The sequence below is a fragment of the Micropterus salmoides genome, unplaced genomic scaffold (assembly GCF_014851395.1).
Source record: "Micropterus salmoides isolate LMB-PRFRI ecotype aquatic unplaced genomic scaffold, ASM1485139v1 Ms_hic_scaffold_3, whole genome shotgun sequence".
NCBI classification, from domain to species: domain Eukaryota; kingdom Metazoa; phylum Chordata; class Actinopteri; order Centrarchiformes; family Centrarchidae; genus Micropterus; species Micropterus salmoides.
Genome location: NW_024042261.1, coordinates 35,575,032 through 35,587,136, shown reverse-complemented (window position 1 = coordinate 35,587,136; position 12,105 = coordinate 35,575,032). Strand labels below are relative to the sequence as shown.

The window sequence follows — 12,105 nt, the reverse complement described above, 5'->3', positions numbered from 1 at the left end:
GACCTCAGGGTTTTCACACAGAGTATTCTTGTGTTTCTCCCTAGCTGTTCCACTCTTACATTTATCCTCAATCTCCTTGCTCTCTGCTCTGACAGCTGTGCTGCAGTTAGCTTGTGGTTTTGATTTTAAAAATATATCCAAATAGAGTATATTTCCTCTTCTGTCCCTGTTGATTAATGCGGACCTCTTCTTTAGAGTCCTGTCTGAGGATTATTTGAAGGTTATATTTTGAAAGTTTTGCAAAATATCCCACTTTTTTAGGTTAAAAAGTTTGAGATTTACTCAGGAGCTCATCCTTGGTGCAGCTACTCTTATGGAATCTCTGAATCTACTCTTTACTCACATTTGTGTGTGTGCAGAAGCGTACACATGCTCAGGCATATGAGGTTGTGTCTATCAGTGTGTATTTACCGCAGTGGGTGGACATCAAACAATGGCGGCTGTAGCTCTGCCAGCTCTATGGCTGTGATACCCACAGACCATATGTCACACAGTTCATTGTAGCCGCCTTTAATCTCCACTGCTGCCACCTCTGGTGCCATCCTAATGAAAGGAAGGGAACAGCAACAACTTATTTTAACATCATACATGCTGATCATAACCAAGCAGAGCATATCTATAGTTACACTCCATTTTTTTATCATTAAATTGAAACATAAAAATCACAGTTACTGTGGCATCAAACTACAGCCCAGTGAAACCAGCTTGGGCAGAAAAGATAAAGCTCATCATGTGCTCCACCAGCTCAAGTGCATCAATTGTGCTAGACTGACTATAAAAAGATTATAAATTATCTGGGTTGTAGTATTAAACTTAATACATCTTAAATGTTGATCATATGCTGTATTCTATATTAGTTTGTTCATGAGTTTACCCTATGCATCAAAAGGTGTCAAGAAACGTTCCCTGCAGCCACTTGCAGTCATTTTGTCCCTAAATGTTCAGATTCAGGTGTTTACAGGACAACATTCAAAGCTGAGGAGAGATTCATCTCTAGGTTTTTGACTTTACCAATATGGCGTTCCGATGAAGGACATCCGCCGGGCCAGAGTGGCTGTGATCTGAGCGGAGATCCCAAAGTCAGCTACACAACAGGGGAAACATACAATTTTAATAAATAATACCCACAATTACCAAAGACACTTCTCAATAATTCTCTAGTATTTCTTCCTTTTTGGATTACGACAGACACATAGACATCATTAGGGGTTTGAGCAACTGCCCTTTTACTTCCTCAAAAGAAAGTGCTTTTTTCAGGGGTGGTTTTAAAAAAAGTATATATATACATATTACTTCTGTTTGCGCTCAGCTTCCATGACAAACAAATATATTTATTGCATAATAAAACTAAATATCAGGTCGGGAGATTAGACTTTCAAAGCCCTCTCTCTTGCCCTGCCCATCTCCTCAGCAGCCAGCTCACACACAGACAGGCAGGCAGCAGCTCCTCCCAGCTCCTATGTCATCTGGGTTTTTCTTGGCTTTTGTGGAGGTGAGCAGTGATCAACAAAATACTAAGCTTCCAGTGCCTTCAGTTTAAAATTAACAAATTTAACTTGAGTCTTGCTAACATGCTTGACTCATGAGATACTAGTGTATTAAGTTAGCTAAAGATTAGCTAAGGCAATATATCACGTCCATGCAGTATAATGTAGCCTACTGTACTTAATGGAGACCCTACAGATGAATACATGTCTAATAACGTCATCACAATCGCCATATTGATATGCAAATTAGGCTTTTACTAATTAAAATGCGCTACTTTGCATAATTTTGACAAGGCACTGCAGGTGAATATGATAAACAGAGCTTCCCCAGTTAATCACTTACATAAAGAGTCCTTTCCCCTGACATGTTATGTTTAAATATCCTGATTAACTTATTTTAGGTGATTTAGAAGAAACCTAGAGCAAAAAGATGGAGGGTAGTAGGCTTAAAACAAACACCATCAAAATGGGTATTCTGGAAGTTTTCTTTTAGAAAGAGTAAAAGAAAACATGGAAGCAAAATAGACCAAAATCTCAAAACTGACCACTACATGAAAAAAGTGTCCTGCCTTAAACAGTAATAGGGCTGATCCCTGAATAATCGAAGATTCGATGCTTTGATGGGCGGAGCCTGATTCGACTGTCAATCGCTCAGTTGAAGCTTCGCAGCGAAACAAGGATCATGCCATTTTGGTGATATGGGGGTGCTCAACGTCTGATTTTACATAGAACTACCAGTTTTCTCCCAAAGAGTTAATATACAGGCTATAACAATATACATTTCAACTTTTAATGATATAAATAAACATGTAAAAACACGCATGTGTAGGCGTAGCGTGTGTGTAGTGGCAGAACAGGAACACTTGCTGATGAGACAAAGCCCCAGCTTCACTGGTGTTGTGCTGAGTTTTCCGCAACCTGCAGGATTTTTGGATAATTTATGATCATTGATGAACCACACAAAGAATATTATATAATTTTTAAATAGCCGGCTACTTGAAATAGACCCTCTGCACAAGACCGGTGAATGGCAGGCGAGAAAACGGTCTTCAAAAAGCCTCAGTTTAGTAAGAAAATTTACAGTATAAGTTGAATGAATAGAGACTGCAGCTCTGCAGCTTGTCAAGATTAATGCGGAGCTACTGTATAAATAGCTAGAAACTAGTAGCATAGAAAACATGCACACTGTGGCGTAGTTTCCTTTGCTGTTGCCTGCTCTTGTGATAAATCTAGTGAATACTAAAGAAGACCATGATGTGAAGTGATTACCAGCACGTACCTTGAGATCCTCGGGCAGAGGTCTGCTGTCTGTTCCAGAGTCTCGACTGAAAACTAAAGGGGACAGAGCGTTTGCTGTCAGGGCCCCGAGGCTCTGGAACAGCCTGCCCGAGGAAATCAGGTCGGCTGAGTCAGTGAACTCTTTTAAGTCCCTTCTTAAAACATACTTTTATAGGAGAGCCTTTCCCGATCTTATTTGACTTTATTTTATCCCTTTTATTTTATTGTATTTTTACTAATTTTATATTTATCTGTATTTTAGTCTTTTCAATGTTTTCATGCTTTTATCTTGTATTGTTTTTGTATTATTGTCTCTTGGGTATTATTGTCTTTACACTTGTTAAAGCACTTTGTAACTTGTTTTTGAAAAGTGCTGTACAAATAAGGATTATTATATTATTATTATTATTTTGTATGAAACAAGTGTGAGGGAATTGAAACAAATTGGGCAGAAGTTAGTTGTGATAATGTATTTAACTATTTAGTCCTCCAAAATGTCTGTGCACGTCCCTGGATTAAGATATCAGCCAAAATGGTGATATGTAATGGAAATCATTTCAAAAGGAAAATAATGACTTTATCAGAATAATTCTTGTTAATTTCAGCCGAATATTAAAGTGTTATATTCAGACCACAACAAAATAACCAGTTGCAAACGCGGCAACAGAAGTGTGTTAATTGAGCCATCACTCTTGAGCCAAGTGACTCATTTTAACCACACTGGTAAAATGCAGAGCAGGCCGTGCATTCATCCACCTACCCAGCTTGACCTCGCCCTGATCATTGAGGAGGATGTTGGCACCCTGGTGGCAAAAAAGAGGCGAGAGAAACATCAACACAGACACGACCACAGAAACATCTTATCATACGAAGAATCTTCTTTACCCACTCAGTGATTCTTAACTAAACCCACACTGGACGGAAATCTGTTAACCGTAGATTTAAATGTCAACGTTTCTTATTTCCTAAAATATTATTCAACATAAAGTTAAAAGTTAAAATCAAAATATGCTGGATAAAATAACTAAATATTGCATCTATCAGCTGGTTCAACAAAAATATACAGATAATTAGACTATTATTGTTCATACAGACAGGTCGATCCCTAATCTTTAGCACAGTTTTATTCTTGTTTACATCTATCTCTGCTGGTGCAGTGACCCAGTTTTTCCAACAGCAATCTTAATGTTTCATCTGCTGTAGTCTAATGTGCAAATAAATGCAAGACACAAGTAAAAAAAATATGTAGAATAAAAGTCCCACATCACTGTCAGACATGTTCACCTTGATGTCTCTGTGAATCTTCTTCTGTGCATGCAGGTAGTCCAGGCCCTGGCCACGCACACACACAATTACACACACGCACACAAACAAATACAAACATTGAATATCACAAAACTGACAGCTGAGTTTGTCCACTAAATTTCACCCACTAAACACTCTTCAGCCATTAAGATAAAACAAAGAAGAGGTATTTTTTTTACTTTTAGATCATTATCAACAGTAGGAATTTTCAGATCTTTCATTGTAAGACCTCAGTTAATAATAAAGTGACCAGTGTGACCCTACCTGTAGCATCTCCCTGCAGATGTAGGCGATCTGCGGCTCAGACAGAGGACCAGTCACTGTGGAACACAATTTACATGTAATGTAATAATGATTCACGGCATTGTTTACAGCCTAGTCAGGAAAGTACATGACTGAAAAAGGGCAAATTAAGCGATCAGGGTTCATTAAAACAGTATCATGGTTGTCTAATGTTTATTGAGCGCTTTGCAGGATGCTTTGAATGGTGTTTAGAAACCAAAGTAAAATTGAGGATGTAACTGGTGTCACACCACAAGTTTAGACTCCAGACTTGCTTGTACAAAACATTTATAAGGAGGATTATTGGAAAATTGCAAGTTTTTACAGTCTTACTTGGGGAAAAGTTGGATATGAAAACAATTTACAGACCAGTTTTACTGTTGAAAGGCACTGAGAAACAACTTGGCTTTATAACTGACTGCACATTGAATAGTAAACCACTGTCTGGATTTGACAGTTATTTCTTTCTGAATGCCTTGTGAAATCGTGTTTGTCTCTACAATGACAGTGCTGACTAAACTGTTAGCTAACATTTAGCAACAAGATCGATGACACTGATCTCCTGTTTCTGCAGGAGACAGCAATACAGGAGGAAAGAAGTTAAGTCAAACCTTATCGTAAATTTTGAAGGGGTCATTTAGGTCCTAAAATGTATATTTAATGCCTCTTTAATCCTTTATCAAGTGTTTAGCTCAGAGCATTTCAAGATGTCTGCAGGATTTATGATACATTAAATTTTTCTTTTGCAGTTTAAGATGTTTGGATTTGTATTGTAGATCCATCAAAATATCAAATAGATAGAACTTTTGCATCAGATGAACAAAAACTATGAACTCATAAATGAATGAAAGTTTTCTCAAGTTATGTTCTTCAAATATTAGCCACACACAGGCAAACACTGACTGACCATGGTAGACATCCTGGAGGGAGCCTCCTCCACAGAACTCCATACAGATCCACAGTTTATTAGCTCTGCAGAGAGAACATCTCTATGTTAACCACGTTAATTAAGATTAATAAGAGAGGGAGAGGGGAAGAAACACAGAAACAGATCGCTTACCGTATGTAGCTGCCATAATATGCCACTATGTTGGGATGTTTGCAACTTTTCACTATGACAATTTCCTGCTGGATGATAGAAAAATCATCCTCTGTAGAGCCAGAGAGAGAGAGAATACATATTTATAAATGTCATCACCTTACATATGAGCACATTTGTAGTCAGTTGGTATACACAATACAGGCTAACATGCTTTTAGCTGCTTGTTTGGGAGAGTTGTACTACCAGTTCTTGATGACATCAAACTCTTGTGCTTTTTGAGTTTAAATTTAACTTAATTGTAAGTCTGTGTTAGCTGATTTAATCTGATGCAATATATACAGGTAGAGCACGAGCTGCCATGTAGTTAGGACCCAATTTCAGCAGAAAGAAAGCCAAGAAACTTTCCAAAGGTCTTTCCAAAGTAAAATAAATTCATATTGCGATACTATTGGTTAAACTTTAAAAGCTGTGCTGGGCAACTTTGGACCTTTGGTGGCCCCAAATACCAGAAGGAAGTATATGGTTCTTAAATCATCATCATCCCAATCCGTCATCAAACTGATCTCTGTCCTCTTACCGTGGACCCTCCATATTAAGGGGAAGGGTATAAACAGATAAACTATGAAATGTCCTCCACCATAAACATCTGCCACCATAAATACTGACAGTTACAATTCTTGTTCAGCTCTTAGATTATGTGCTACTTCCCTGTAAATGCATATAAACATCCCTGAAACAAGAAGCACAATATATAGAATCAACACAAAGCTCTTTTAAAAAAAAAAAAAACTGATTAATGCATTTTGGAGCTTAAAAAAGATGTAATTGCAGACTTAGACTCTCCCTTTTCTTGTTTGGGAACGTTCTTAACAAAACTAACCCTCTACGAAAGCATCCAAACGAAGGTGAAGTAGTAGTGTGAGGGAAAAGTGGCAGGAACGAGGCCCCTTGTATTTCTGTCCATCTTTTATTTATTTTAAGGTTGTTTTTAAGGTTCTCTAAAATTCCAGCCTGACACTAAACTAAAGAGTCAAGTGAAGTTGCATGATTGAAATTTAAAACAGATGAACAGAATGAATCTGCATGGTCTAAATAAGGAGCTCAGAGCGTTGCAAAGCCATATTGTGATCCAAGCTGATACAACAGATGCATTTTTACTTTGCTGCTTTAATAATAAGCATATATCATTGCTGTTTGCAATTCAAACTAATCACAGTGTCTGATTACACTAACAGTGGTCAGACAATGATGAGTGCAATCAAACTGTTGGAGGTGTAAGTGAATGCAGATGCAGCCCGTTTTCTGTGGTTACTGGTGGCGTTATCTTTGGAGTCTAATGGTTTATGGCTTTGATTAATATGATTTATGTCACTGTGGAAATAATGATGCTTATTATCAGTGCAGGCCTGCCTTTTAGCCTTTACTGCAGCGCAATGTTTTGTTGAAAGCTCTCGTATAATGGGCATTGGAGCCATCAATGTTGCTTTAAAACAAGTCTGGGGACTTTCACCAGAAGAAACAGGGATTATGCCCTTGCCACAGACTAGAAACATGCTTATCACCTAGGTAGGAAATCTATTAGCTAGTCTTTCAGTACCCTCTCTAGCCACAGGCCATGACTTTAAAAAAATGTAATCTAAAATGTAACACCTGACTAAAGGGAATGCAAAGATTAAGAAGATTTCAGCTATTTCCTAATATAATCAAATGAAAGTATAAACATCCAGATCAAATTCTCACCTGGTTCCATCTTGATGACTTTGATGGCTGCCAGCTCTCCATTCTGCTTGTTACGCGCCTGAATACACAAAAGCACGTATATACAGGTGATTATTTTTACACTGTAGCTGTCAGTTATTTGCTAACAGTGCATGTAAATGTGGTGCTTCTGAGATGTGTTTTCTTGTGCACCAGCAGGGCTTCATTTGCATGTTTGCTGTCCAGATCAGTGGAGTGCAAAAAACAGCCCACCACACCACTCTGTGGCATTTAAGACAGAAAAATGCATGCAAAGGGACACCGCTAGCACACAAACACTTTTACAGCATGTACACACACACACAAACAGATGAATATACACACATGCAGTGACCTTTAAAAATATGATACCAGAGAGTGGTCTCACTTCTCTTTGCTTATTCACACTGTTTGTAAACAGAAACCATAATATCCTTTACACATCAATATGTTCTAAATGGCCCCAAGCTGATTTTCTGTTGCAGGTTGACCATGTAAGTAGCTGGCAGTAAACTGACTTGCACTCAAACTGTCCTGCTATGCAATTAAATAATAAACAAACACTCTTATTATTCTTTATATATTTTATTCTCTACATTATTCTTTGAAATGTGAATGTTGTTTTGTCTGTAGTGAGATGAAAGTTGTGGTAAAACTTTCCGTCGTTAGACAATATTTATGTTTAAATTCAGCTTCAGAGAGTTGGCAGCTTGGTTAGAAACCAGCAGCCCACACTAGAAATTTTCATGGTAACCACTAGTTGGGAGGACCTCATGCTTTACAGTCCATCATCTTGACAACAAGTTATTTTCCTTTTCACAAAATGTTCACATTTAAAATATGTACTAATCTTAACCAGACACTGATGTATGATACATTTGATGTATATACATGTAGTTAGCTTGAGTGGTGAAAGGCACAATGGCTCAACCAAGAAATAGCACTAAAACTCAAACAGAAAATCAAAAGAAAAAGCTGTCTCAGTCCCCGCCCACAGGGTTTGATCAACAGGTGGTCAGTAAGGAAGAGCCCCAGCATCGAGTAACAAAGATGGAGACAAAATAAAATAAATAAATACCAACGTCAATCAGGTAGGTAAATGAAGAATAAACTCCTCTTTTCATTGGGTACAAAGGCTCTAGAGTGAGGGGAGAAGATTACTTCAAACATATACCAGACTACAGTTTAGACATGACAGCGCTGCTGGCTGATCCACTTCACTAAGAGGAAATACCCATTCACATTCTGTTACTCCTGAAATAGAAAACAGTCATAAGTGCACTTAAAGCAGGAAAGGTATATATAGTATACAGTAACAATGGAAACTTCACTGCCCTATGGAGGGAGTTTTCTAATCATGACAACGATATTTGATGGAGTCTGATAAAGTAACAGCAGAGTTGAAACCACAACACCATCCACTACCCAGCAGCACAAGGTTAGGACTACTATTTAAAGATAAATACGTAATGAATATTGTATTGACAGTTACGCATCTGTCATGCCCATATTTCCATGAACTTTTATAACAAAACAGGATGTTGTTACCATTTTAAGTTCAGCGTGTGTTCAGACGCTAATTAATGAAAAGAAACAACTTGTCAAAGACATGACTAGAAGGCAGGCGGTGGCCACCTCCGCTGTCAAAGCCCTGCTTTCATTTTAAAAATTTTAATTTAAACCACCGGCAGATGATAAACTGTAAGCTGACAGTTTGCAGTTGGAGACATTTTAATGTCAGCGGCGGTCTGTGCTCCACTCAAAGGCCTTTGACATTGAAATGGCACAGTGGAAAGTCAGAGTGTTGAGGCCGTGGTGGAGGATAAACAACTGGCTTACATTTATGAAAGATATTTTTACTTTCAGCATGCGTTTTCCTTATTTAATCGTGACCAACGGAACGCCAACCTTCCACAAACTGATCATAAAGGATCAGTTCAACAAAATCTCAATGCCCCCTAGAGGCATCTAGGCATGCAGGCTTGGTTTTATCTGCTGAGGCTTCTTTGAGATATTTATCTTTGAGAAACCCTCTGCTGTCCCAGTATAATGGAGGAGAATAGAATTTAGTTTGTGGTGCTTTTGGTAAATTAAATTTTAAAACTCAACAATGTGATTTTTCCAGAAACAATGCCCCTGTTATTCAGGTCATTACAGTGATCAGTTTTCAGTGGAACTACTTTCAACTTTCATTTTGAAAGCAATGTGGTCTGTAGGTTATCCAGAATAATCAGGTCATTGTTCCTGGGAAGAGATGTTAGGCTGTTCTCTAAATGTGATTTCAGTTAGTTTCAGCAGTGCAATAATATCTTAAAAGTGTTAGATACTATGAACCACTAGAGTTCAACATGGAAACAGGGCTGGACTGGGATACTAACTCTGGTAATCTGACATCAGGCAAATCTCCTCGCATTCACAACAGACCATGTGTAGCGTAACTGTTCTGTTGGAATATGTTTTCTGTTTATGCCAGTAACATATCTTTTAGTTTTTACTGCAAACCAAAACTACTTCAAAAACATCCAAAAAAGTTTGAAACAGCTCTACTGTTGCAAGGGTTAGTCAGATGCACCACTATAATTAGGGCTACAGGAATAAATTAATTATTATATAATTATTCATCATTACACCTGGCATTTCCTCAGATCTCTGAATGGACTTGTGTTGATCATAATGAAGGTCTGGTAGCTCTGAGTAGCTGGAGGTGCTTCCACATGACAGTAAAGTGTCTTTATTTTCAATCATGTTGAGTGCTGATGCCAGTTATTAGTCCATTCATCCAGTTCTTTTCTCATTTCAGTGCCCTCTCTCTCCTTCTCTCTCATGACATAATACCGTCAGGTTAAAGCAGGTGGAGGGGCAACAATCTACAGTTCTGAGTGACTAGCTAGCCAGTTGGCACTGCCATGACACCCCGGGGGAATTGTCCCATTGCCCATTAGCCAATCCGGGCTTGCATAAAAATGTAACCCTTCAACCTGACCAACTTGCTCTACCTGCTCGATTTTAAAGCTGCATTAAGACATTTTTAGCAAACAGTAACCTACTAACACATCCAAGATGTGCAACATGAGCATCCCGACAGAGTCATGTTTTTGGTCAGCTGATTAAATTAAAGTAAGTCCACTAGGCTAAATCTGGTCTCATCAACAACAACACCTGAGAAAAATATCTGGCTTTGTAACTGCTCCATTTTCTTAACCAGTCACTTGTCTAAGCTTGAAACAGCTGTCTACAGTGAGAGTAACAATAATAGCTTTGGCAATGTAAACGTCTGTTTCCCATACCAGTAAAGGCTTGTTGAACAGAAATGAATTGGGTAACTGTCAACATACTGTGTGCTGCCTCAAAACACAAGCGTTTAGTAGTATAAGTGACCTTTTTACATTACAGTAAGAGAGCTTTTTAATTTATTCACTTGGTGCTCACTTCAAAAGACAGTGTTTTAACAGTATGGCATTTAACTCAAAAAGGTTTTCAGTGTGTAGTTGAAGGTCAGTAGAGGCTGTAAGCTGCATGGGACTTCAGTAACAGTTGTCAGTGAAAGGTGTTTCTGAGAATGTTTAGTCACGTTTATCGTTAAAGAGTATCAACGTGTACAGTACCTTGTTGGACGTTATTACACAACACTAGTTAAAACTAGGGCATACAAGACTTTCATAGCAGATAAATATCTTCTGGGGAGCAACAGAAGCTGTGTAGTCATCGTGTCCCTACTCACATTTGGAGTACAGGACTGACAAATAAAAGCACTTAGTGGCTGAGAGGTACAAGTAAGATAAAGAAAACAACAGACAATGGAAAACTCCCTTCCATCAAGGAGTTTATGTGTGTCTTAGTGTGTGACATCAGAGAGGTCACTGAGAGGAAAGACGCCCAACTAGTGATCAGTAAACAACCAAAGTCACACACGAGTTGGACGTCACAGCGGAAGCCGCGGCCCTTCCACAGCAATATTTCCATCTTGATGTGTGTTTACTAGTTTCTTCTGATAACTAGCAAGGAGCGGTCTTTCCTTTCATTGACCTCTGTGATGGTGACACACGCTCTCAAAGCATACATAAGTTATAAGTAATATCACGATAGTCGGATTTGTTACTAAAGCCAGTAAAACCGGCAGGTTTGATCACATTTACGATCCTCCTCAACAGAAACAAGAGAGGAGGTGAGTGGAAATGAAGTGGACCCTGCTTGCTTCCTTTAACAATGAGCGGTTTAATATGAAAGGTCACGGGGAGACAGTGGTTGAAGTGAAAGGGTGACATAAAACTGACATAAAATAATATCTCATCACAGCACATTAACTTCAAAAACTTACCTCAACTTACCTTAACTACCTCACCTTTTCTACAGCAACACATCAATTATCAATAAACCCATACACCTAACTCTGTATTAACTCCAAATATAATATATAACCCCCCAAAATATATCAATTTTATCTCTGTGTTTGATACTTGATGACATGTTTACCCTAGCTTAGTTAAGAGACCGGTTGAATGTGTGATGTAACTATTTAACGTGTGGAAATAAAACAGACACTGTGGTTCAATGAGCAGTTAGCAGTTAGTTTGGAGCTATTAGCTCTGAGCTACGGTCCCCACAGTGACATTGCTAAACTTTGCACAGTTTTGTATTGCTTAATAAAAACTCTGGTGTATTAGGGACTAGCTTGCTATCTAACAAGGCCCATTTGCACATTTCACACACAAAGACAATTCAGTCATTATTTACATAATTAAATAACAAAAAGGAAATACAATATAAACCATTGACACACATTGAAAGGATAGAAACCATTAAAAAAGATAAAAGCAAAGATAAAGTCAAAGATAAGTTATAGGTAAAGATGTAAGTGCAAGGCGTTAAAAGTCATATATGTACGTTTGTTCCAGCTCTGTTGTATACATTGACTAAATACTGCTTCTAAATGCTAGACAAGCAGCAGTGCTCTTTGACACGAGTGCAGGGACC

The 12,105-nt window shown here is 38.2% G+C and overlaps 1 protein-coding gene across 1 annotated transcript in view; it reads right to left on the bottom strand.

Moving 5' to 3' along the window:
* LOC119882848 (mitogen-activated protein kinase kinase kinase kinase 5-like) overlaps nucleotides 1–12,105 on the bottom strand; it is a 35,698-nt gene that overhangs the window by 14,436 nt on the left and 9,157 nt on the right. Inside the window, exons 2-9 of the mRNA XM_038693139.1 lie at nucleotides 7,135–7,192; nucleotides 5,413–5,503; nucleotides 5,260–5,324; nucleotides 4,335–4,390; nucleotides 4,050–4,097; nucleotides 3,526–3,568; nucleotides 1,012–1,084; nucleotides 412–543 (exon numbers count right to left, since the gene is read on the bottom strand). Of these exons, the coding sequence (XP_038549067.1) occupies nucleotides 412–543; nucleotides 1,012–1,084; nucleotides 3,526–3,568; nucleotides 4,050–4,097; nucleotides 4,335–4,390; nucleotides 5,260–5,324; nucleotides 5,413–5,503; nucleotides 7,135–7,192 (566 nt within the window). The remainder of the gene's footprint in view (nucleotides 1–411; nucleotides 544–1,011; nucleotides 1,085–3,525; nucleotides 3,569–4,049; nucleotides 4,098–4,334; nucleotides 4,391–5,259; nucleotides 5,325–5,412; nucleotides 5,504–7,134; nucleotides 7,193–12,105) is intronic.